The sequence below is a fragment of the Lissotriton helveticus genome, chromosome 10, assembly GCF_964261635.1.
Source record: "Lissotriton helveticus chromosome 10, aLisHel1.1, whole genome shotgun sequence".
In the NCBI taxonomy this organism is placed as follows: Eukaryota; Metazoa; Chordata; class Amphibia; order Caudata; family Salamandridae; genus Lissotriton; species Lissotriton helveticus.
The window spans coordinates 227,052,227-227,077,114 of record NC_136071.1 but is presented as its reverse complement, the minus strand read 5'-3'; the positions used below and the strand labels follow the sequence as shown (position 1 = coordinate 227,077,114).

The following is a 24,888-nucleotide window of genomic DNA, read 5'->3' as shown; positions in this document are numbered from 1 at the left end:
GGACAGATTAGCCCTCTCTACCACAAAGCATCGGGATAGTTTATCTGCTGGGATTCAGCATCGAAGCCACTCTTCCAGCAGTTGGTTGTGCCAGACACCTCATCCCCCCCTCCAGAAAGCCAATGAACCGTAGGCTGTTTCTCCGCAATCGGTTCTCAACATCATCAGTTCGTTTCTCCAGGGACGCCATTGTGGAGTGGAGACTTGAAAGCTTTAAAGCAGTTACATTGTCTTCTACAAAAGAGTCCCTGATTTTAGCCCTGTCACGCTACCAACCACATTGCGGAGATCTTGGTGCAGTAAGGACACGTTGATGTAAACCACAAGGTCCAAGTCCAGGTAGGGGGTGTGAGAGAGGCCATAGTATGCCGCCTCAAGGAGCTAATGTCTCCCTCACCATTGCCAGCACAGGTAGGCAGGAGCCTCCAGGGAGTCAAGAGAGGCTGTGGAGGAGGGAAAGGAAGGCACCTCCAACACCAGGGCTGCCTCCTGACGCCCCCCAAGAAGAGTACTTTAGGGGTATGTCCAGGCAACCCCTCTCACCACTCCAAACACACCGGAGAGGAAGGGAAGAAAAAAACAGGGGGTTGCAAAAGAGCCCCCCGCCAGTCTCCAGTCTCAGGGCAGCGGGCTCTTACACTGCTCAAAAGGCCAGAGTCCATTATAGGTGCCCCAGTGCCCCAAGAGAGTAGAGTGCCGGTCCCCATCGCAAAGGCTGCCGCCCCATCTGCTTTCCACGCATCCTCCGGCACTGGGTGAGGCTCCAGCAATCTAGAGTCTCTGCGTCGGCAATTGGGCCAGGTAGGGTCTGCGGCAGCGGGCGAGAGACTAATAAGGAGAAGCAGTAAAGTGGTCAGCTGGCCGCAACCTCACCATGTCCCCAGGTCGGATGTCCGCTCTGCGCTAGCAGCAAGGGAGGGACACAAGGTTCACACTGCCTAGGTCGACCCAGCGCGGGGCTAGGACGCAGCCGCCATCTTGTTCATATCCCATGGGGACTGTAATTCAAGGTGGCAGGCTCGATGTAAGTCGGCTCCGTGAGCCGCTCAAGGCACCCCGAGTCCTCCTACCACCTTATGTGGTGGCCACTCATTGCTGTCAGACGAGGATGGGTGTTGATGGTGGTAGGGCCTACGGGATTCGGGCTAGAACACCACCGCCATCTTGGCAGGTCTTCTCACACCCCCTAATATGGCCATCTTAAAATATACAACTCGGCCAGGGGTTGATCTTATAGTATTCCAGCCACACTGTATTTGAGTTTTAATACCTTTTTCCACGTCCTAGATAGAGTAAACCTTGGCTGCTCGCTATTGTAACTTTTGATACACAATTTTAGAAAATTAACAACTCTAGTATCTGAATAGGAGAACAAAGTCTTAACCTTTGAAACACTGGTAAATAGCAGCATTTAAATGCATACTACCCAGTAACCTCTTACTGCAACAGGACAGGACCTTCTCCTGCGCGTACGGAATTGCATACCTGTCATCTAACCTACACTTTACCTCTTTACTTAAACATGCTGGGAATAAACACTGTATTCTAAGGCAGGACAGAGCCGCAATGAAAGTGGCATATCGCTGAGAAAAGCAGCCCCTTGGCCTTGCTATCAAAATCGCTGACACCCCAGTTGTAGTCTATTTATTGTACTAGTTAGAAATGTAAAATCAGAAGAAGTTTTTAATACCTGCCTCCGATTTAGCTAAACTGTGTGCTCTTGGACCGTCACTTTCTGAATGTATTCATCTGCTCTATTTTTGGCACAATTGGGAGCAGAATCAGTGAAAAACCTGCTAGTAAGTGAGTGGTTAAAAAATGGACTGGCTAGTATCGAGTGAGGGAAAAAGTGTCCAGTCTAATGGTATATTCACAAAAATAAAATATGGTGCTAAATGTATAGCCGTTATAGCAGTGTGACGCAGTCTCAGATCTACTACTCTAACGAATAGTTTCATCTGGTCAAATCATACTCTCTCCTAGCCTCTGACAACTGATCGGACAGTTACATCAGCACTCTGAAACAAACAAAGTAAAATTAAACACAAAGGGCATACTTCCAGATCAGGTTCCCAGCATGGTATTCATTAGCACATTCTAGGCTGTTTAGTTGCATTTGGCTGAATTTGCAACTCAATAGGTGAACAGGCTACTGATGCTGCACTAAGCAACAGGTCTACTCCTGTGTGGCATCTGCTCCAATCTAGGTATCTCTTTCACTCTAGGTACCTCTTTCACAGAACACAAACAGCTGAAAGATTGAGTGATGCTTGTTCTTTCAGAAGGTTAAAATTGGAGCAGCACCCAATAGAGGGACAGCGGTCATCCCGCAGAGCCTCTGTGTGGGCAAAGGGGCACAAGCCATGATTGCAGCACAAGCCAGGAAAATGTGTGAGTTTGCCACCCCAACTCAAATACAGCACAACACAGTAATGTAAAGCTGGCCATCCTACTGCAGGCATGTACGTTGCTCTTGAATGTTGTGCTTCCCCATATTTACAATATCATGACTAGAGTTGCCACCAGGTTAGTTTTATATTGAAAGGATCGGAATTTTAACAATTTAGAACAAGCATTGCAATGCAATAGGTCTCACATTACTGAAAGTTTGAGCTATTGGTGTTGCTAAAAATAACGCAATGACAATAGCTCAAACTTTTAGTAATGCGAGACCTATTGTACTGCAAATGCTTGTTTTTCTATTTCTTTACTTTTGAAGCATTACCGGCACCCCCGATTTAATGATAAAGCGCGGGTGCCGCAATTCTAACAAAAGTAAAGAAATAGAAAAAAAGTCGTGTGGCTGCATTTTTTATTTATTAATTTACTTTGGAAGCAATTGTGGCACCTGCGCTTTAGCTTAAGATGTTTAAAGCTAAAGCACAGGTGCCGCCATTGCTACAAAAGGTAACAAATAAGAAAAGTAAGGCGCGGCCTCTATTATTGCAGCTTGTTGCGCCGTTAAGAAAATAAAAAGCATTGGGGGATAAAAAGAATTGCTGCCTGCTGAAGTGATCTAAAAAAATAGTGCGCAGAGGCTTTAATTAAAACATCTAGAGGCACCGTAACAGGGCAGTCCCCTTGGAAGGTTACAACAAGAGAAAAGGCAGTACTAAGGAGGGACTATTAAGCCTTTTGGCCATTAAAAAGCCACATTTTAAAAAGGACAGTAAAAAGAGGAAATTAAAAAGATGGGCGGAAAGTGGCCAGAGCGTAATATCCATATCCTGAATATAGCATGTCCCGAAGACACAGCGCAAGCTCTGCCAAGGCAAGACCTAAAATCACCTGAAGCCGGTATTTTTTCGCCATATTAGTATATACGTTAAGTAAATGCAAGAATAAAAACACTTTTAAAATGTGTTCTACAGATAGCGTAATGACACCCCTGACTGATAAGGTAAACAAAGCCAGAAAAGCCAAGTTAAAATAAATATGAACGATTTCACGTACAGGTCTAAGAAACCTGGCCCTAGCAGAATATTAAAACTTCAACAATGAGCCAGTATTTTTTGTGGGAGAGGTGGCCCCCCTAGCCACGACCTCTATAAATCGTAATTGCTGCAGATTAACTGGGAATAATCTGAGCACCTTCACTAGAAACCCCTTTTCAGAGAAATAACTAACAGCTGAAAAACAGCGGCACCACAGACTACAGCTAAGTATTTTCGAAGTCCGGTACACTGACGGTTGATTGTATCCGGATCAGCGGAGCTTGTTGATTCCCCGGAGAGTGGGGCGGTCTCTTCCGGGTCAGGCAGTCTGTTTATTCCGGGGCGGGCTTTTTTTTTTAGCCAATGGCAGTATATTATGGAACAGTTTAGCCACCCGGCCCCTCCCCCTGTCGCCGCTACCAAGCCTGCCAATCAGCATACACTGGCTTTCCGATTGCTTCTTACTTTTTGAAGTGGTTCTGAATCGAAAGGAAGAAGGCTCGGGCGCTAGGACTTTTTTTTTTTTTAAACCCTCCTTCGGGTGAGGTGGGAGTTTAAAACCCTCCGTCGGGTGAGGTGGGAGGTAAGGTCATATTCTCTGTCCTCCCTCCTAATTCATGAGGGCCGGCATGAATGGTCCCTTATTTATGTATACCTGCCTAAGAGTGGTCCCAGCCATGTACCGGGCGACCCTCTATTCCTTCTCCATAGAGCTCGACAATCATTGCCAAAGTCCTCACCCCTGCTTCCCAGTGACGTGTTGCCGCGGGGTATAGCTAAGCCCACATATATCACCGGAAAGTACTCCTTGGCGGAGAGGACGCTTCCCTGCCTCCACAGAAGCCTTAAAATCCTGAAACGACCCTTCCTGCCATCAGGCTCGGCTGCTGTTGTTAAACACCCTGGGGCCCCCAGCGCCCTGTTATCCTTCGATAGGATCTGCTGTGCACCATTTAACTACCATCCTGTTTTTCTACTTCGTCTTTCCTGGTCACATCTTATTAACTCACACCAGCATTTTTACACCCTACCCAGTTTTCCCCTCTTCCAGTTGCGCCCCCAAATCCGCAAACTGAGTATTGCTTTTAGTTTCCGTGTTTTAGTTTTCTCTGCCCTATGATCATCTCACCCGTCTGAAAATATGATCGGCGCCCCAGATGTGGTGGCTTTAACCAAAGAGGAGCCTCTTCAGGAAAGCTACACTGATTTTCCCTCCCTGCCCGAGGAATACTCCGTACCTCTCTTTCCATTCGTCAACGATTCCAACCCATGGTCCAAGCTCTCTGCCCCAAAATTCACCAGAGATTTCATCCTCATTTCCGAATTCTCAGAGCAGGTGGGGCCCCAGCCGTTGCTCACAATCCCGGATGACAACCAGGTGTATGAGAATTTTGATCTGAATTATTTTTCACTAAGGATTATGTCCGTGGACTACCAGGCTTCCTTTGTGGGGCATCCTCCTGGCTCCGCATACCCGAAACTAAATTTCGTTGAAGACTCAAAAGTGGTCTTGGGGGACTCCAAGGAAGGTGCCTTCGCCTATGTACACCATCTAACCCTTTACGACCTTGAAGCGAGGGGATTTGTACGACCTTTCTGCATTGCTTACATTACGACAGATGAGGACAAGATTATGCAACAGTTTTTGGAAATTTCTGCAGAGTTCTCCAAAGCCTCAGAGTGCCTGAAGACTGGCAATAGAAAAGCTTTTGCCAACGAACTTGAAAAAAAACTCAAAGACCTGGAATACACCAGAGCAGTACTTCACAATGAAATGGAATTGCAAGTAAAAACTAATGACAAGGGATTTTATACAACTCAGGCTATTGAAAAGGCCAATGAACTGGCCAATGTTGAAAAATCCATAATTGAGCATCAAGACCTTTTGAAACAAATACAATCTTATCCGTACAGAAAACTGAAAGAGACTGATTTCTATCCTTATGAGCCAGATGGTTCCCAGGACCTTGCCAACACAGACTTGGACGCAATACCAGTTACTCTTGACTCAGATGAGCCGCCTCAAGATCAATGTGAAGCAGTTGTTTTCCCACGGAGACCATCTTATACCCCCAAGTTCATTAAGGCAAAGTCGGCAAAGTGCTTTGATAAGAAGCTGAAGACACTTGAAGAGCTTTGTGATCTTTATTTTTTTACTATAACTGTAGATCAGTTAACTCAAATTGAAAAGAAATACAGAGGTGATATTTGTTATCTCTTGGAAAATCAAATTGAGAGAACACTTTTGAAACGGCTGAACGTTACCAATTTTCTCTTTGAAGATGCTTCCCTTTGTGATGAACCTAATCTTGAAAAGCAGTATGACCCTAACATGGATAGCATGTTGGACAATCATGCTCCTAAATCACTTGAAGAGCGTGACATTTTAAAAGTATCAGCAAGCTTGGAATCGTACAAATCTAGTGTAGAATCCGTCCCCATTAAGATGGATCCAGATGTGGTTGAAGATGATTCACAGGAGACTGAGGTGACTGAATCAAGTGCTTATGACAACCAGGAGAACTCAGATGCCCTTGATGTTGATCTAAAAGGCAGTATAAGCAGTGGTGAAAGTATTGAGATTTTACGAACCGAAAAGTCTGCTTCAGTTCTAACTCACTCTGAAAGCCAGCCATGTTTGCCGATGCATTCAAGTCCACAAGTGCTGAAGCGAAAGGCTGTGAACAAAAGGACTGTCAGTGAAGACAGTATTGAAGTTCTTAGTACGTGCACCTCTGAAACTTTGATTCCTGAAGACTTTAAAGCAAGTTACCCAAGTGCCATCAATGAAGAAGAACATGTTGATGATGAAGAGGATGAGGGCTTGCAACTTGATCCATATTTCACTTCAAAGACCAGCACTGTGGAGGAATATTGTGGTTCTGAAAATGAGATCACAGTGGCATCAGATTCTGCCTGTTGTATTGGGAAAGAAAGCCCACTCTTTCTAGACCCATCAACTGACCAGGAACAAAACCTTACTGGAGAGGATAATGTGGTCAGTGTTCCACCACAGCCATTCAGACTGGTAGATCATGGGTGTCATGTGAACTTCTCTGTGGAAGATGGAGAAAATCCATCTGTGTGTGTCTCAGGAACAGCCTCAACTAATGCATTTGATCCAAACTTTTTAAACATTGGTGAAACCTGTAGGACAAGTGTGGATGAACTTTCAGATTCTACTAGTTTTATGAGTAGCGCATCTGCAAGTTCTGCCCGGACTCCTTCACCTGCTCGTTCTGTTGGCCGCCTGTCAGAAAGACAAAAGAGGAGGGCAGGCCAGAATGCATTGAGATTTATAAGACAATATCCATTTGCCCAACCTGCAATATACTCGCTGCTTAGTGGGAGGACGCTCGTAGTACTTGGGGAGGAAGAAGTGATTGTAAAGAAGCTCGTGACTGCATTGTCAATCTTTGTTCCAAATCACGATGCCTATGCAAAACCTGTGAAACACTGGGCAGAGCCTCCTTTGCAAATCATGGACTTTCAGAGGTGGAAACTTATTGGATTACAAAGGTAAATTAGTTTAAAAACTAAAATGTGCTTGTGTAATTGTTATTGTTAAATTAACGTAAGCCACGCACTCATTGATACTTCAGGGCCATGTTAAATACCTGACCATAAGTAAAAAAAAAAAAGCTGAACCAGAACATATTTTATCCTTGACAAACCAGGACGAGCCAGATCATTTGAATAGTAAAAGAGATTTCTTCTGGTTTCTTTAACTCTGCTAAAAACCTGAATACCTCTAGAGCTAAACATGATGCAGTAGAACCATTTCCATAGCATGACAGTAATGCACTCAGGGCAGGCCAGAGTCTGAGCTAAGGTCTGAAGAATAATGAGCACTTGTTTTTAATCTGTTCATTTGTATCCAGTTGTTTTGACATTTATAAATAACAGCGTGTTTTCCTCTTGTCCAAATACTGCCCGTGAGAGGTTCAGTTCTCCTGTTTATTAAATAGAGAATAGCCTGTCCTTTATCTCTACTCACTGCTAACTTTATTATGAAGACACATGAGGTTTTAGGCGCTTGTACCCATTGCACCATAATTTTAATTCTTTCACATCTCTGTAGGTGAGCCCATCTCAAATAACCTTGCCACAGTAATGTGTTGCAATGTCATTATGAAAAGTTTTCCTATATCATTGAACATAATAATTTGTTCTTCGAATTCAGATGCAATTATTATATGTAGAATTAGCATGTGTTTGGACACGTCTGCCTCAACAGAGCATGTCTTGTTGAAGGCCTAAAAACCTTGAGCCTTCCTTCAGACAATTGATGGATTTTTAAGTAGAGGTGTTTCCCCTGTTGGGTAGATTTCATTCTTGAGATCGTTGGACAGTGAAGTTTTCGGTCCCGGAGTAGCATGCTACTCCCCGAAAAGTGCTTTAACACCTCATCAGGGGTAGTAAGCACTATATAAATGCAAATCTTTCCTTTCTATCCCCCCACTATCCTTCTCAATTCAAATAACAGACTAACATATCGATCGCTCAAATTAATTTCATATTTTACTATCCGCTAATCCGTTTGGGTTCCGGAGTAGCATGCTACTTGCCGAACAAGCACTTTGACGCCTCGTCAGGGGTAGTAAGTCCTATCTAAATGCAATTACAATTACTTAAAGCGGCTCATCATATACGAGCGGCTGCTTTCATTTGGGCTGTTTGAAATCCTGAAGCTAATCTATTGTTGTCCTAATTTATGATTGACAGCAAACCAGGTTCACACATAGCAATGGAATTTAACATGTGGTCTATGTATGAAAGGAGTTTATTACCTCTTGGCTGTGAATAGGAAACGGGTGGCTGAGAATGTTTGGCATCAAGGACTCTCAATCTTACACAATCGGGAGTTGCAAAACGCTGAGGAATTGAGTAAACACATTGCATGTGTTCGCAGACTGAGTCCCCTCACCAAATTTTAGAACTCCCATATGACTTGCAGTAACCTCGTTGCACGTGGTTGTAGTTATTTTAGATCTTATAATACATATTGTGCACTTTCTGTGATACCATAGCAGATCTGTAACACTAACATCCGGTATCTTGTTATAACCCCTAAATATGTAGGATGCCTTTGTAGATTTTTTTTGTCCTATGCTGCTATATTTAGGTTGAGGTGAAAGTTAAGGTACAAGCATATTCTTAATGTTAAATTACACAGGACCGAATTTCCAACGACCGCAAACCACTAGTAGTTCAGTGGACCTCCGATGTTGAAGTCAGGAGCATTTCTCGACCTACAGGGACCATGGAAATAGAGGAACTAAAGTAGTCATATGCTGCTGCTGGCTAGGAATTAAGACGGCCACATTTTCGTATTTGGTCTGGTTCTGGGGAAACCTCGTTGACACAAAATGTATATGCTTTGGTGAGGCACCTGTACCCTTCTGTAATTCAATATATCGTTTTGTGAATACTTGTGACCTCTTAATTCAAGGAGATTGTCTCAGTCCGCCTTGAATGCTGCTAGGAGTAAAGCTAAAGCTGTATTTTTCATTTTTATCATAAGACAACCTTTGTATACGTTTTTCACAAGCCAGGTGGCCTTTGTTTTGAGTATGGCCTCCCTATCACAGTCATTCTGACCATAAATTGTGCTTGTCGCTTGTACTGATCTTTTATTTTAACAGCGCTTAGTACCTTCTGCAGTGAAGCACCACTATATACAACTGTTAAATTTAAACAATCTTTGGCAAAACCAGTAGGTCTCGCCCCTGCAAGAGCTATTGCGAATGTGTTTTTGCCATATTGTATACCAGTGTAGCTGCGGTTCAGCATGGCTAAAAGTTAGGGGCGTAGAGGAGAGTGGCATGAGTGTGGTGGAGTGGAGAAGAGTGTCATAGAGTGGAGTGAAGTGGTGTAGAGTAGATTGGAGAGGTGTATAGGGGCTTGGAGTGGAGGGGTATTACATGGAGTGGCATAGTGTTGTAGCCTGGGGTGGCATGGTTTAGAGTGCCTAGAGTGGAAGGGCGTAGAGTGGAGCAGAGTGTCCTAGAAAAGAGTAGTGTGGATTGTTGTGGAGTGTCATAGAGTGGAGTATTGTAGAGAGACCTAGAGTGGAGTCGCATAGATTAGTAAAGCAGAGGGGCGCAGAGTGGAGTAGAGTAGCATAGAGTGGAGTATGCATGGTGTGGTAGTGGTTTGCCTTTAGACAAAACATTTTTAATTGAAATGACCTTTACATTTGCATAGAAATGCAGTGCTTTTGATAAAACTATACAGGGCACAAACGATAATGTGCGGAAATGGCATCACCTAGTGTATTGATTTGATCATATTCAAATGTTTGTTTGCAGCATGTTTCATTTGGGCTTTCCTAACTCTGATGATATATTCTGAATATCTGCACAGTTTGTTTACAGACATTTACATTTTGTTGTGTGCTAGAGAAAAGCCATTATTAAGTAAATAAATAAATTTGAAGGGTGCTCAGAACCGAAAGGTGTTGCATTGTTAAAAAACAAACCGAGGAGCTGCAACAGAGGCAGGGAGAGCAAATGGAATAAGATGAGAAAACCCTACACAGAATCAAAGGGTGGAAAAGCCACCCCCTTTCACACCCCCAGATAGTCAGATAAGTCCTCCCACTTTAAAGTCAGAGAAAGAAAGTAAACACCAAGCTCCCTTAGAAGACAGAGCCCGACATTTGACCTCTGTCTTTGAATGCATTGCAAATATGACAGAACAAAATCTAAAGGCCTGTCTACAGAAAACGAGCACTGAGGAAGTATACAGTAAACCGTATATGCTCCACGGATGGACTAACTCTTGCCAGACAGCCTAAAACAAATAAAGCTAGCACATAAAAAGTAAGCAAATGTGAGTTATAAATTATAATCCACAAAGCCAATGGTAAGCAATGGGCGGAATGCATTCCTAGTTCAGCTTTCCAAATGTTCCCAAGATGTCTTTAGGAAACCAAACAGCTGCACTGTCTTGTAGGCTTCCACCTACACAATTAAACTGTACTAACCTTTTTCACCTTATTTATTTACCAAATTAAAGATGAACAGTGTCGGATGCCGTCAAGAAATATTTATTATAAGCTGCCTAAAACCTACTGTGCAGTGTACTCTATTCTAGTGCGTGTTGACCATCTTAGAGAAGGGACTAAGTAGTTCCAGCGAGTGATAAAACAAAACATAAGTGGGAGCTGGGATATATGGTGACAATGTACATGTCAACTTGCATTTTTGAAGGGCGAGATTGATGATATTTACATAAGACTCTATGTGCCTATTTAGACTTGTCTTTCAATCGTCTCTAAAGATTGAACATAAATAATTTAAAAAAAAATTTATATCTGAAGGGCCACCCTCGTCATAGAACCACTCAGCCAAGTGAATACAAATGCCGGGAATGTCGTCCACTTTTCTTTCCTTCACGCTCCTCGGTACCATTCTTTCCACTTCCACTGTCTCCTCCTTGAACTTTGATTATCTCCGTTATGAACATTTTTAAGTTGACTAAATAAGGGGCTATACAAACAACCAGCATTATTACATTGCATAGGTCAGGCTGTTAACATAGATGGATGTTTGTTCCTTTCTAGTAATACCTGCATTTTGAGACGGTTCTGGTGGTTTTATAGCTTGGAAAGCAGTATGTGGAGTGGATGCTTGTTTCAACGTTTTGGCCATGTTGGTATTCTGAGATTGTAATGGGTGGTCTTTTGTACGAAGCAAAGACTATAAAGTATGTTCTTGTCTTCACAGCCTTCTAATAATGACTTGACTGTTGTCGGAATAGTTTCCCTGTTTAAATTCCGCTTATAAATCATAATAGCTACATTTTGAACTTTCAGTAGAAGTAAAGTGATCTTAATCGGGATTTAGAAGCAGATGCAATTTACATAATCCAAAAAGGACTTTGAATAGAGGAGTCCTTCCACTGAGCGGTGAAGTTGAAGAAAGAGAGGAAGAATTGTGCAAAGTTCAGAAAGACAGTGAAGTATTTCGCAACTTTTTTTTGATTATATATCATTTCTCAGTAAGGGAGTAGGCAATGATATGCTTATATAGATACCTGTTATCTACAACAGAAACTTGTATTACTTGTTTGGAGGTAAACATTTAACTCTTTTTTTATATCTTATTACTTGATGGCCTTTTTCTTAACATTGGCAACCAAAGGAGAGTGGCACGAGTAGATATTTTAAACAGAATTAGCTTGTACCTAATTTGTGTTGAACCTTCTTTTTTACTCCTATACTCTTGTATTTATTATTTGGTTTGGATTGTACTTAATATGCTTTAGATTGATGTATAAGCCAATTTATTGGGTTTGATAGTCAGAATCCCAAAGAACTGGTCAAACAGCAGCCCCAAAAGTAGTGAGAAGGAGCCAAATGTAATAATATCAAAGTTGTTTGCAGCCAGTATTGTATTTACCGAGATAAATATGAGCTCTATATTAGTGGTTTAATTATGGTTGCCGTGTCTTCCCATAGGTTGACTGATGCACGTAGTCTAAAGAGCACCATTCTGTAATTGTCAAGTACTGTATATGTAACAACAGAGTCATGACTGGTTGATATGACGATACACCAATGACTAGGCGTTTTTCAACATGCATCAGAAAGTTGTTTTCTAGGCTGAGGCTTGATTTGAATAAAAGGAAAGTTAGGAAAGGATTACATGTTTCACTAAAACAATTGCTCAAGTGGTGCTTGGAGTACATAAAAACAAGTTTATCCTCTTTAAAAAAGTGAATCTTTGTGGTCTCACTTTCCTTCCTCCCCCACCAAATTTGGGTGGTGAGAAATTTGCCCCCACCTTTCTGTGGAAACGATTATTACGCATCACCTTTAAAATGTGCATACTTACAAATATGCCCTTTTCCCATGCTGCACAATGCATATGACCGAAGCACCATTAACTCTCTGCTTTCCTGAAACCCTGGAAGTAAGTGGCACATTAGAAAATGTACTCGCCTGTTTCAAACTAAAGGAAAATGAGACGAGGAAAAGCCCTCTGCAGACATTTTGAGCTTCTGGCAGAGAGGAGCGGGAGGACCTGCAGAGTCAGTGTGTGCTGCCAAATGTTCCGGATCTTGGCTTTTCGGAAAGGTTCCAGCAGAAGAGATTGCTGGCTCTCGGTGCGGAAACCTGTTGAGTCTCAGCTGCTTGGTACAGTCTCTCTACGCACAAGTCGTGAGTATAAAGCACACAAGATTTCTAAAATAAACCTATCTGAGGGAAGAAATATGGAAAAGCAATCTGCTAGTCCTGAAGTAGCGCTCTATTGTGCTGAAGAAAAACCTGAGATAATTCACACCTGGTTGAAGAGACTTTGCAGAGCTCCTAGGCACTATATGTAGTACATCAACTTGGGTTTGCCGCTCAATACTCTTCTCAGAGCCCGTTAAATCGTTTACTTCAGAGAATGTGTACAAATCAGGGCCTGTATTCTAGACCTGACGTACTGTCACTATTTGCACCATGGTGCCCCTGTAAACCGATTCGGTGGGCACAAACGAGAGTGCTCCCTATTACAAATACTGCACTGCCCTTCCGGCAGTCTTGAACTTGCGCTCCCCTGGGGGCAGCAAATCAGGTAAAGATGGAGCATCTGTTTGAAGCAGCCATTCCATCTTTCTTTGTATAGACGGCTGCCACCGCACTGCAGAGAGGAGACTGGGATCCCCTACAGGCAGGTGCTATGAGTGACTGTACCCACCTACAAGAGAACGTATGAGTGGGGTCAATGAGATCCCCCCCCCATAATCCCTCCAGAGGGCTGCCATTAGGGAGCGTGCTGAGTGTGAGTCACCTCTTTGTGGTGCACAGTCAATGAGCCTCCTGATCGCTACTTTGCCTCTGAACCTGCGTTCATAATACGGCACAGGCTCAGAAGCAAAGTGATTACTTCATTGAATGGGACCATGCGGCCATACAAATGAGTGACCCACCTCCCTCAAGATAGCACTGGCGGTACATGTGCCAGTGCTCCCAATAGGAAAGAAGGGGCTGCACAAGTGTTCATGTCCCCTTGCGTAATACTACAGTTCCCTGGGGGTGCAGAAAACAAGTGCATACACCTGTTGCGCACCCAAGGCTTTTCCTGTAATACAGCCCCTGGTAATTGATGAAGTGCATGATCAATAAACTAGCAGTTGTCCGTAAATAATAAGACACATTATGAACTGCAGTATCTACAAGATGTTAGAGGAGCTGAAGGAAGTTAGAGATTTTCAGTTATCTGCTGAAAACAGTACGCAATTGCAGACTTTAACAAGGCTATATAAAAAGAGGAGGGTCTACTTAGTTATAAATCATGAAGTCAGTCTGTACACAGCCACTTGTAATTGTCTAGGTACGTTGTGTCACTATTCCAACATTATTTCTTTCTGTTTTCACATACTGCATTCATCTCAGGTAGACTACCCGGCAACCATGGAATGTTCAATAAAATTAATCTGAATATGAGAAACATAGTTATTTTTATTTCAGAATTAGCAGAGTAAAGTAAAGCATGATCTCTATATACGCTTGTATGTGCATATCATCCGTGTGATGTGCTAAAAAAAAAAAAGTGGCAAAAAAAGAGAACTCATAAGTAATAAAATACATTTTAAACCCGCAGTCTAATTTAAAAAAAAAAAAAAAAGTTGAGCTCAATTTTAGTATTTGAAGGGCGAGTGGGAGTTTGTTTAACTGGACTCCACAATGTTAACCAGGTACGCAAACCCCAGCTCTCCTTTAAAAGAAAACGTATATACGTAAAAGAAAAAATAAATAATAATTTAAGTTAAAAAATATTTAATAAGGGCTATACCCTGTAGTACGAAGCTGCCTCAGAAATGAGAAGTCCACAGCTACAAGGCACAATGTTACGATCAACAAATGAAAGGACATGCCCAACAAAATTCCAGACCCGGCAGGGATGTGGAATTCCTATAGCCCGACGCCCAGGACATATTGTTTGGGGTCAAGGGCAACAAGTTTTAATGTGCATTTTGTCCTTGGGACAAGTAGGCCCAATCCCCTGCAGCACAAACCCTTTGGCTGCCAGTTTACACTACCACATTGTGGCTCAGGGAATGGCATTCTCTACAATTAAGGTAAAGTGTGTGTTATATGTAATATGTGTGTTAATGCTGTTCAAACTTGTATATATGGTTCATTAACGCAAAGCCTTTATTATTAGGGTGAGCACTAAAAGTAAATGTTTTTAGGTCAGCCTGCACTACTGACAGTAGATCCAGTTTAAAAGTGTACACACATTTTCAAAGGTTAATAATATGAGGCTCTGTAGAATGCACTCAGAATGCTCTCTGATTATATGCAAATATTAGCAGAAGCTTGAAAGCAAGAGTTATGATTCTTTGCTTTCAAAAGTAAACGTTCACAAAAAAATGCATGTAAGAAAAGAAAGCATTTAGCTAAACTACTGTAAGATTTTAGGTACCGTATCTTTGCAGCATCATTTAGTAACATGTTGATGTATGTTAGTATTTACCATAAATATTCAGAATGGAATATCAGTGTACCCAGTTTAAATACGAATATGGAAAACAAGAATAAACAAGCACTGGCAAAGCTAGTGGGTCTGAAATTGGCGGTCAGCCTTTCGGTTTTGTCAAGGCGTGTTTTTTGTAAAACCTTAACAGTGTGGGAGCTACTGGGTCCTCACCATTCTAACAAGCATTGGCAAAAGCAAATCAAAAAAATGTTGGTCTCAGCACACATTGCCACAGCGGTTCTGGGCACAGAACAAAACTACTTTGTGTGCCAATATGCTTCTTCTAAAAGAGCAAAATACTGTCGCTTACAGGGACGCCAGCTAATAGACAGACGGAGAGAGACAGAATAAAAAACAAAACAAAAGGTCATGGTTAACGCCAGGCCTAATTATTAGAGGCCGAATTATTAAAGAAAGTCTTAAAAGTGCATCCATGGTATATATCCTTGCATTAAGTGCATATGTACAGTTTGCATGAATTCACAAGAATTTACAGAAATAGGCCAAGAAATAGTACTCCCAGAAAATATTTGTGAACTGCATTTTAGCATGAGGAAATATGCAGGTGTAGATTTGCTTAAGTGAAAATCTGAATGTTTTCAAGTTCACTTTTCCTCCAAACACTTTTTTCCCAACCCTGGAAGAAGTTTTAAGTCTGCCACTGTCAGTAGTAAATTTCCAACCATTCTCAGTATGGGAAATGATTAGAGAAGAATTGGTGAAAACCCTTAAAACATGCACGTTAGTAGGTTTGCACAGACTAAAAAGGGCATTCCAACCCTGGAACTATTGCTTACCACTACCTTCAGCCACAGTATGTAGACCTGGAGAAACAGCAGCATAAGGGAATTGCTAGTATTCAAACACTACTATGGTATGAACTCTGGCATAATCAGAGAGGCTATATCAGAAATCTTATATAATGAGATTGCTGCGTAATTTGTTGCCGCATTATATGGCACAAAGGGGACAAGTGGATTTTGTTACAGGACAAGTAGATTTATTAAGCAGCCTGCCCCATGGACAAGTAGATATTTTAATAAATTCCACACCCCTGAGACCGATGAAAATTGACAAACCAAGCACTGCAAAAGTAAAGTCCTATTTAGTAGGGTTGGGCATAAGTCTCCAGGCATATCTTCTGATATTCTCTGCTTAAGTCTCTGAAATAGCTGAGAAAGTGTAGTGCTCTCATAGTGCCTTCCAAATTCAAAAATGTCATGTTTCCTGTGTGATTGATAAAGCTCAGATGTTAGAAGCCAGAGCTCTAGATGCTGAGGGGGTCCTTGCAGAAGCAACGTATGGGGGATTGGGCCTGTTGGAGGTTGAAGAACTATGGCAGGAGGAGGCATTGCCCAAGAAATTATTAGTTGTATAGTAGGCCTCAAAGTCCCACGTGCCTCCAAAAGTTAGTGAGATTGTTGCTGAGTATTTCCAGATGCATTAAAGGACAAAAGAGCCTGGAGAAGCATACTGAAAGGGGGGGGGGTCCTGGTGACGCCTGGCCCAGAAGAGGCTATGATATTTACCGCACCCGATATATTTTGACACCGCAGGAATCAGAATTTTTCAGGTGCTTTGAATAACAAAAATGATGGTTATTACATCAAGTTGTTTCATTTACTACCAGCCAATGTATCGCCTAATTTGCATCTGCATGCTTTGATGTATGTTTTAAGTGTATGTTTAAATGTTAACATTTTCACCCAGGGGCACTAATCAAAATTATTGTAGCTGTGATCACTCTCCTTAATTGAAACTGTTATCTTCACTTGATCAACAGTGCGGAGACTCTGCAATCACACTCGGTTGTCTGATGTTGTTTGTCACCAGTAAGTGAATTCGTCTCACATTTTAGACTGTGTTGTTAAAAGGAAGATAGCTCTCTGCTTCCTCATTTATTTTCTTCCAAACAGTGGTGTCTGGTCCGAAAGGGCTTAACCCTCTCCAGGTAGAAGTTCCATCAACTTGAATCGAGGGCCTATGAAATTCAAAGGACCACCAGCAGCCACAGCTTTCTTTCACCAAGTCTTATTTGTAAACCAAGAAGTTGGGTCCAAGGCTTGATCCCTGTTCATACAGAGTATGCAACCTAGAAAATGGAGGAAAGGTTGAGCTATTGCCCCCCCACCCCCTTCTGACAATGATTAAAATCTTTTAAGGCAAAAAAGCGGTTCCCTTTCATTAGGGTTTAGTGGAAGCAAACTTGTGATCCTAGAGGATGTGTGGTGTTGTACATCCAAATGGTGTGGTGGACCGCGGTTTGACCAATGGCAATATTTGCAACTTCAATCTTTCTTCAAATTTTTTTCAACGCATAAATCTAATGTGCAGACACGTCGTTACATTTCCATAAAGTGAACATGAAGAGTTGTTTGTACACAAAGGTCTCTTGAAAATAATGCCCAATTTGACACCCAGTTAAATACTTTGATAAATGACGGCCTTAAGAGAACACATTCATAAACGCTATGCCACCATGGTGCTTATTTTCCCTGTAGTGTAAGCCAAGACATGTTGAGTTTTCTTAAATTATTTGTATAATATACTCATTGTGGCTTTCAGCCCGCCCTTCTCACCCATTGAGCTGTTATTGTGTAATACACATTTTCTTCACCCGCTACCACCTATAGAATGAAACAGTCGATCAGCCTGCTTCAGGAATTGGCTTACTGCCCTTTCCCAAGGACCACATCCATGTACAAAGTAGTTCTCTTAATAACTAGAGACTACTTTGAAAGCTTGTGTTTTTTAAGACCAAACACTTTTTTTATTAAGATGGGTGCAGCACTTTCCTAATAACTTTTTGCAGTTTTGCAAAAAAATCAATCATAACATAACAAACATTGACAAAGTCTAAAAGCTGACTGTCAACACCAGACCTATTTGCTTTCTCAGTGCTTGTTTATTATATTTCATGGGAAGACTCCTTGCGGTATACACTACTTCCTCAATATGAGAACAGTAATCCATATCCCACAGTTGCCTGCCCATGGAATGATTACTATCCTCAATCCAGTGGCGAGCAGGGTCTCATTTACCTAGGCAGAGGTCCGCCCCCATAACTGTGCAGGATCCTGCATCTCCTTTGTGAGTTCTATAATCACTGTCTTTGCCCTAATTTCAAGGGAGTCCTTGAAAACCATCTGTAGGGTATGTTATTTTTTTTTGCTTGTATGTTTGTTTCTTAGGACATTCCCATTCTATGCAGAAACGTCTAGGCTGCCTCACATTGCCTATGGTAATTTGGAGTTGGGCTTTTTCCCATTTTCCTCAGTTTCTCGGAGTACAATAAAGTTATCCAGATAACTGTAAGATATATGAATGTGGCTATTTCCTGTAACCTACATCTGAACCCATTCTTACACTTTCTTAGTTGGCTCGACCTATTGCAGTGAATTTGTTGGTGCAAAGCTGGTCCTGGATAATGATGACCGTGAATACTTCAGAGTTCGGCATGATATCCTACATTCTTGACTGAAACAGATGGTGACATCTCAGATTCTTAAACTGTTTGCTATTTTTCTTCACAGTAATAGTGGCGATGACGGCAGCATGAATATGTATATGTAATCTACGAACAATCAAGGGATTGCACTTCGCTCAGCAGAGAAGAGATATAATTCTAGGAATAGGCAGTAAATTCAACTATGCTTGTCTCAGATCGCTTGCAGAGGAGTAAGGCTGAGTGGGGAGTGAAGATCCCATACCCATATTAGTGGTATATCAGGTCTCAGTTGATGGGTTTTTCCAAATTTACATGGGGGTTTCAACCCTACATAGTTTCCCAACCAAGGAAAATTAAATGTGCTATATGAGCATTTGAACTAGAGTGAAGGAGGTTTAGGTTGTGTACTTTTAAAGTTGCAAAAGTGGGCGTCTCCAGATTTTTACAAAGCCCAAACATTTTCTCCTGCTTGTGATTCAAGTTACAAAAAGTTACCTTATCACGCAGGATTTACCTGACCACCATTTCCTTTGACATTAGTAGAGCGCTTTCTTCTACAGCTAAAGCACATAGTGCTAGATCAAGACCTTCCACGGTCCAACTTTATTTGCATCCTATAGAACAAGCCCACTTTCCTTGCAACTATTTATTAGAAATTTTAATTCATAAGCGGCTCTAGACAACCCTTTTTTAGATAATTTTACACAATCTCATACAGGTGATATTATGTTTGCGGCCACGTTAAGAAGCCGCTTTTGTTTTCGTATAACATGAACTATAGTGCACTGACCTAATCCTCCAACTTTACAGCACTAAGAAAGACATCCTTTGATGCCAACTACACAATCCTCCTGTAAACGCAGCTTAACTTCCTTTTTTGATATATACAGGGATAAAATTTTGTATATAATTTCAGTCCGCACCCACCGGATGGCCATTCCAATGGCTGGACACATTCGATAAGTGAGAATGACTCGTAACATTTTAAAGTGAGCCACAATTGGAGCATTGCTGGAACTTCAGCTAATCCTAGCGCAACACAGAAACCCAAAGTGCTGATTGGATGTGAAGTTAGTGCGTGCATCTGTGTATGTAGAGACTACCTGACAACTTCAGCCATTCTCTGCCAGGCAGTGGGTGCAACATAGTTTGGTAGCGGATCCACAAGGAGTTGATCAATGGAAGTGAACTTGAGCCAGACCGATATAGCCAGTCTCTGCCAAACATACCCTCCTGCCGTCGCCCACGATTTTGGGTAGGAGTAGAAGGTGAGTTGAGGGAATGCGAAAGCATTGAAGCTTTAACCTGGACTGCCCCAGGTGGTGAGAGGGATAATTTGTTGTGATTGAAGTATCTATGCCTCATAATATAAGAGTGCTCAAGTAAAATCAAGGACTCTGGGTGGTTGTTCTATTCACATCTGGAGGTGATGGATACAACACTATAATACATTTTGTTCCCATGGCCCACATCACGGGCCAAACCTTAACATCTTGACAGAGTGGGTGTACAAAAATTAGTGCATGCTACACTAGTCACAGGGTTCTTGGGTGGTAGGTTGGGTGACATTCACGTGTGATAGCCGGCCAGCAGTCACAGCCATGTGGATTGCTACCTACAATGCTGCCCCTTTTTCTGAGGCTCAAGCCTGTGATCAGTTACTGAGATGCTGGGCATGTCCAGGGCACTGGTACGACAAGGATAGTAGCTCCCAAAGGTTTGCACATCTTCAGTAGTGATGTTTGTGTGGAAAAACGTCCCCCTTTCAAGTATGATATTAAATTAAGTGAATTTTCTGTCCGGAGCAACGCCATAGCACGCATTGCAGAGATTTGAGTGACTAAATTTATCTAGGCTCATGCAACTGTTGTGGAAAAAAAACAATAAACTTTCAATATCAAAAGAACTGTACGAAGAATTGCTCTCCTTTTTAAAACCTGTGCTGAACATTTTCTTGTATAGTGGTCAAAACCTTAGCTATGAAGTCCGTGCACCTAAGCGTGACAACAGTTTAGTTGTGTTGTGCCCGGCAGAAGGGTACTGGGACTTGTTTCAGTTGAGGCCTTGCTACTAGAGCATGATTCCGGATGTCTGCGTATAGTGGAAATCTATAGGCTAGTCTCCTACACACCCTTGAAAGGGTGTGGTCGTGACCTCCAACTCCAGGAATAAGGTCTTCTAGATGAGTGTAGTATCTCTGCTCATTGAAAAGCTTGCTCTTTTTTTCCTCCCCTGGTCTGCTTCTCAAGACGGCGGAAAGTGTGTAATGGGAGAGATCCAGTAATTTGTGGAGTGATGATAGTTCTTCCCAAAACATAGTGTTCTGAGAACATTACAGAATCTTCATGGCCTCTGTGCTAAATTGCTTCGGAGCAGAACATTGGAAGCTGAGGCACAATGACTTGGTCCATGTTTGGGAGCGTGTAGTCATTGTATTAGATTGCTATACTTTTTTTTCCAAGGGCCTCTTCCATAATGCATTTGGTGCCAGTTGATTCAAAACATGGTTTCATGGATAGAACTGTTTTTAGAGAAGAAATTGTGTTACATATAGGATTACCAGATTTCTCAGTAACCATGTTGCCAGTCGTGAGCTTCCTTGTATGAACTACTGTACTCCGCCAATTCATTTTATTTTGAAGTGAACCAATATTACTGCTAGAATGATGTACGTTCTTTATAGAGAGGTCAGGACTGGGAAATTGGCATCTTTTATCATATGGTATCCTATGGTGCATTTTGGTCCTATGGGGTTAGTGTGGTGGTCTTTTTCCTATATCTCTGTTACAAATGTGGGACAGTATTGCATTTGAGCCCATATCCGTTTTGTTCACACCAATTTGACAAGGTTTGTCCAATTCCAGTAAATATTTGCAATGTGTTAAAGCTCTTGAATGTTATTTGTATATCATATTTGCAAAACGAGTGCGTTTCAAGAATCCGTCCACTAGTCTGTTTTATGTACATTTTGGGGGCAGTAGAATGTATTGTAATGGTTTTGCCGAGTTGGTGTGTGTAGCTGATTTTTTAATTCTATTTGTCGAAAAACTGTCATACTCTACTTAAAATGTTGGCCAATTGGCTATATATCCACATACCCATGCTATGGTTAGACAAATTTAATTTCAGATGAAAATTGTTTTATAGGATGGCAGCTGACTTACTTTTATCCTTTTAAATATTTTCTTCTATCGCAGAGTGGTTTCTTCATCTGGTTCCAGCACATTGCACTTCCTAAACCGGTACATCCGCTACGCCAGTGTTCTTGATGCTGATAGCAAAACACTACGCTGCCCACTGTACAAGGGAGCCCTGCTTCCCAAACTTGCAGATCACCGGACGCAAATCAAAAGAGGGAGCACGTACTACCTGCATGTTCAGAACATGCTGACCCAGCTCTGCTCTAAAGCTTTTCTTTACTGCTTCTGTCATTGCTTGCACATGCCCATTAATGAAAAGGAGAGCCCTGAAGACGTTGCTTTACGCAGAATGAACTACCTGAGACTTGCCCCGGAAGACATCAAGGTGGTACAGTATCTGGCAGAGCTGCTGAAAATGCATTACCTCAAGGAATGTGGGGTGAATGTTCAACCTTTGCTCAGGTTTGACTATGTTCCGAGCATTTTGTACAAGATCTAGATGAGATCTGAATTTTCTCAGCTTCCCACAGGACATCTGTTGATGCGATTTGGAAGTCCAGCTTGCACTGACAAGGAAGTGAGCGGTGATACATATTGCCTAAGAGTATTGTTTTCTTTGTACAAGAGTGTTTTTTTTTTCCTGCAGTTTTTTCACTTGGAGCAGAATGCAGAGTGTTAAAACTGGGTAATGTCGAACAATATTTTTGTTTTATATTTGTACATCTTTATATGTTTGTCTGTAAATTGATCATCCTGCCAGTAAAGAATCCCTCGTCAATGGTTACTAGAACAAATGCCCGTTAACGCTACAGTTTATCCTTTAGGCAGCGGTGACCAGCTCTTTTTTAAGGGCTTGCCAATTCAGATGTTTCTAGCAATACGCTGCTTCAAGCACCCCCCCTGCATATCATCATACCAAGCGATCCTAAGGGGCTGTTACTGGTGAAAAAGGCTGAAGACTGTCATTGGCAGATGTGAAGCCTTTCTTTTGGTTTATTCTTGTGAAAAGTTCTCAATAATACTTGAATGTAATGTGGAGTTGTTGTGTGCCCCAGGTCCAGGTGAATGTCAAACACTGTACTAGTTGTAGTTGCAGCGCGTTTGCTCATCTTAGCCTGGATGCTGCTGGCCTGTGAGGGAAGTTGGTGTGCACAAGGTTTTTATTAATTTAACATATGACTAGCTAACTCTCAAAAATACCATTATGATATTTTGTAAAGTTCCTAATTGCAGAAGCAGGTTAAATGTGTCTGTATTGTGTATGAAAGGCCGTTATCAGACGAGTTATGAATGTAAGCCATTGGTACCCGCTTCATGCTCAGTGCTCCAAGACCAAAAACTTGGAGTAATAAATGTTTATTTTAGTAATAGTTTCTCATGAAGTAAATATCTGCAGTGATGGCCCATAAAGAAAGTTAATCCTTATGCTTATTTGAACATGCCGGAGTTCTTTTCTGCATGCAGGTTGAGCCTTTAAAACATACCAACTACCTCTTTAAGATCTTTGAGTTTACAGAACTGATCGGTGCATTGTACTCATAGTAAAACTATTCAGGTGAATCTGCCTAACCCTGTGCAATGTTTCCTTCTGTGTAAACCTATATGAAATGCCCCTAGAGAAGTGTTCACAGTGATATATATTTAATTTTTTTTTTACCAATCAGAAGTTGATTTCTACGTTAATGCCATTGGTTGTATTAGGAATTCGTTATATAACCATGCTGGTACATTGCAGGTGTTGAGTTTTTAATGTTGTATGTCATGTTTGTTAAATTTGCCCTGCATTTATTAAATCAGTGTATAGATATTCTATTTTGCTAGGCTAAGAAATATTGTGAATTTTAACCCCATGTCCACGTTCATCATGAACTCTGGCAGCTGATCTTTGTGTGGCAGTGTTATCTTTGCCATTGTGATATTTTATTTGCTACATCAACTGGATTTAGTAGGCGCACTCTTGTAGCAAATATGCTTCTAGATTAGGTGCCAGCCTCTTGAATTTATATTTGCACTATTTATCTTAAGGAAAACTTTTAATTTTGTTCCCCTCTTCGTAAGGCTTGACATTACGTGAATCTAAATGTCTTTCTGTGATAGCGAGATGCATGTTTTACTTTTACTAGTTGTCTTGAAGTATGCAATGAAACTAAGTGGTTATAATTTAGCGTTGGTGATTGTTTTTACCCATCTCTGGTGTTTTCTCACCTGGAAAAAAACCTCCAATGTGTCTTAAGAAAATATCTTCTCAAAATATTACCTTTGTCTAATATCAGATGACATGGTCTTTACTTTTGGTTAAAACACGTGGTTCACTCTAAGTGCATTAACTAGTTGCCTAGGGTGGGTAAAGGCGGTTTAAAGTAATGTAAAATGAGGCCGGAGTTGTAGTATAGACCAGCATAAATGAATATGTTTAGGATCTTGTGGTTGTCCAGAATAGGCATTTATCACAGAGTGTAGCTGCCCTTGCATGGGGAGAAAGTTGAATGGGAGCCAACTTTGCTTAGAACCTGTTAATCTGTTTTTTACCTGGCAGCCTAAAGGAGCATGCACTTTTAGGTGAACCCACCTTTGGCCAGGACTTGCTAGCCAGTATCCTTTTTCAGTTGTTAATTTGTAGATTCATGATTTGTGCTCAGTCATTGCTCAATAATGAGTTATGCCCCTAACGGAATTTTCTAAATGCCCCCTTCTCCCATTTACCTATGCCATGTCCCTTGATAATTCAGATGTGCTTTATCCTCTTTACAGGTCTCTTTTTTCTTTTGTGTATAGCCCTTCACTTTGTTGGACTACTTCTGTGTAACTCTCTAGCTAGAAGGCGTGTTTGCTATAAGTGGTGGGCTATCAAAACATTTTTTCATGTCTGCGTTTCTCAAACTAAGGTTCATAAATGCTATTTTAAGAGGCACACTTCAGAATGTTTTTTTTGTTTTAAATATATCAAAAAAAGAGGTAATCAAAAAGTGCAGTTTGGTTCTTAAGCGAGTTTCTATATTGATCTAGTATAAGAATTTACCTATTTCCTTGTTAAACCTGTGCCATTTTATTGTCCAATTCTCCAGCTCGACCGAAATAATTTGCACATAGTTTGTATCCTGTGAATTTTGAAGTTGTGACTTTAATGCTTCATTTTGAAAAGGGAATGTTAACCATTGCTGGGTTTTTTTTGTCCATGACCTGCCTTTCTCTTCACACAACAACACACACGAGACACATTTGGAGCTGCTTGAAAAAAACACCATAAATAATTGAAATATTTCTGACTGATATTTTTAGGAACAAATTTGTACTTGACCATGTTTTAATGTTTGCTTAAAGCCAGCACAAGAACAAAAATCAAAGAAAAACGTTGGCATGTTCCTAGTTTAAAGAATTTAGCTGGGAAA

General features: G+C 41.4%; 1 protein-coding gene across 1 annotated transcript; it reads left to right on the top strand.

The window, feature by feature from the left end:
• The first annotated feature begins 3,846 nt into the window (after positions 1-3,846).
• Positions 3,847-23,752, top strand: SMCR8 (SMCR8-C9orf72 complex subunit). The gene is made up of 2 exons (XM_078665178.1): positions 3,847-6,953; positions 21,557-23,752. The coding sequence occupies exons 1-2, from the start codon at positions 4,576-4,578 to the stop codon at positions 21,996-21,998; spliced, it is 2,820 nt and encodes a 939-aa protein (XP_078521304.1). The 5' UTR covers positions 3,847-4,575; the 3' UTR covers positions 21,999-23,752.
• Positions 23,753-24,888: the final 1,136 nt, after the last annotated feature.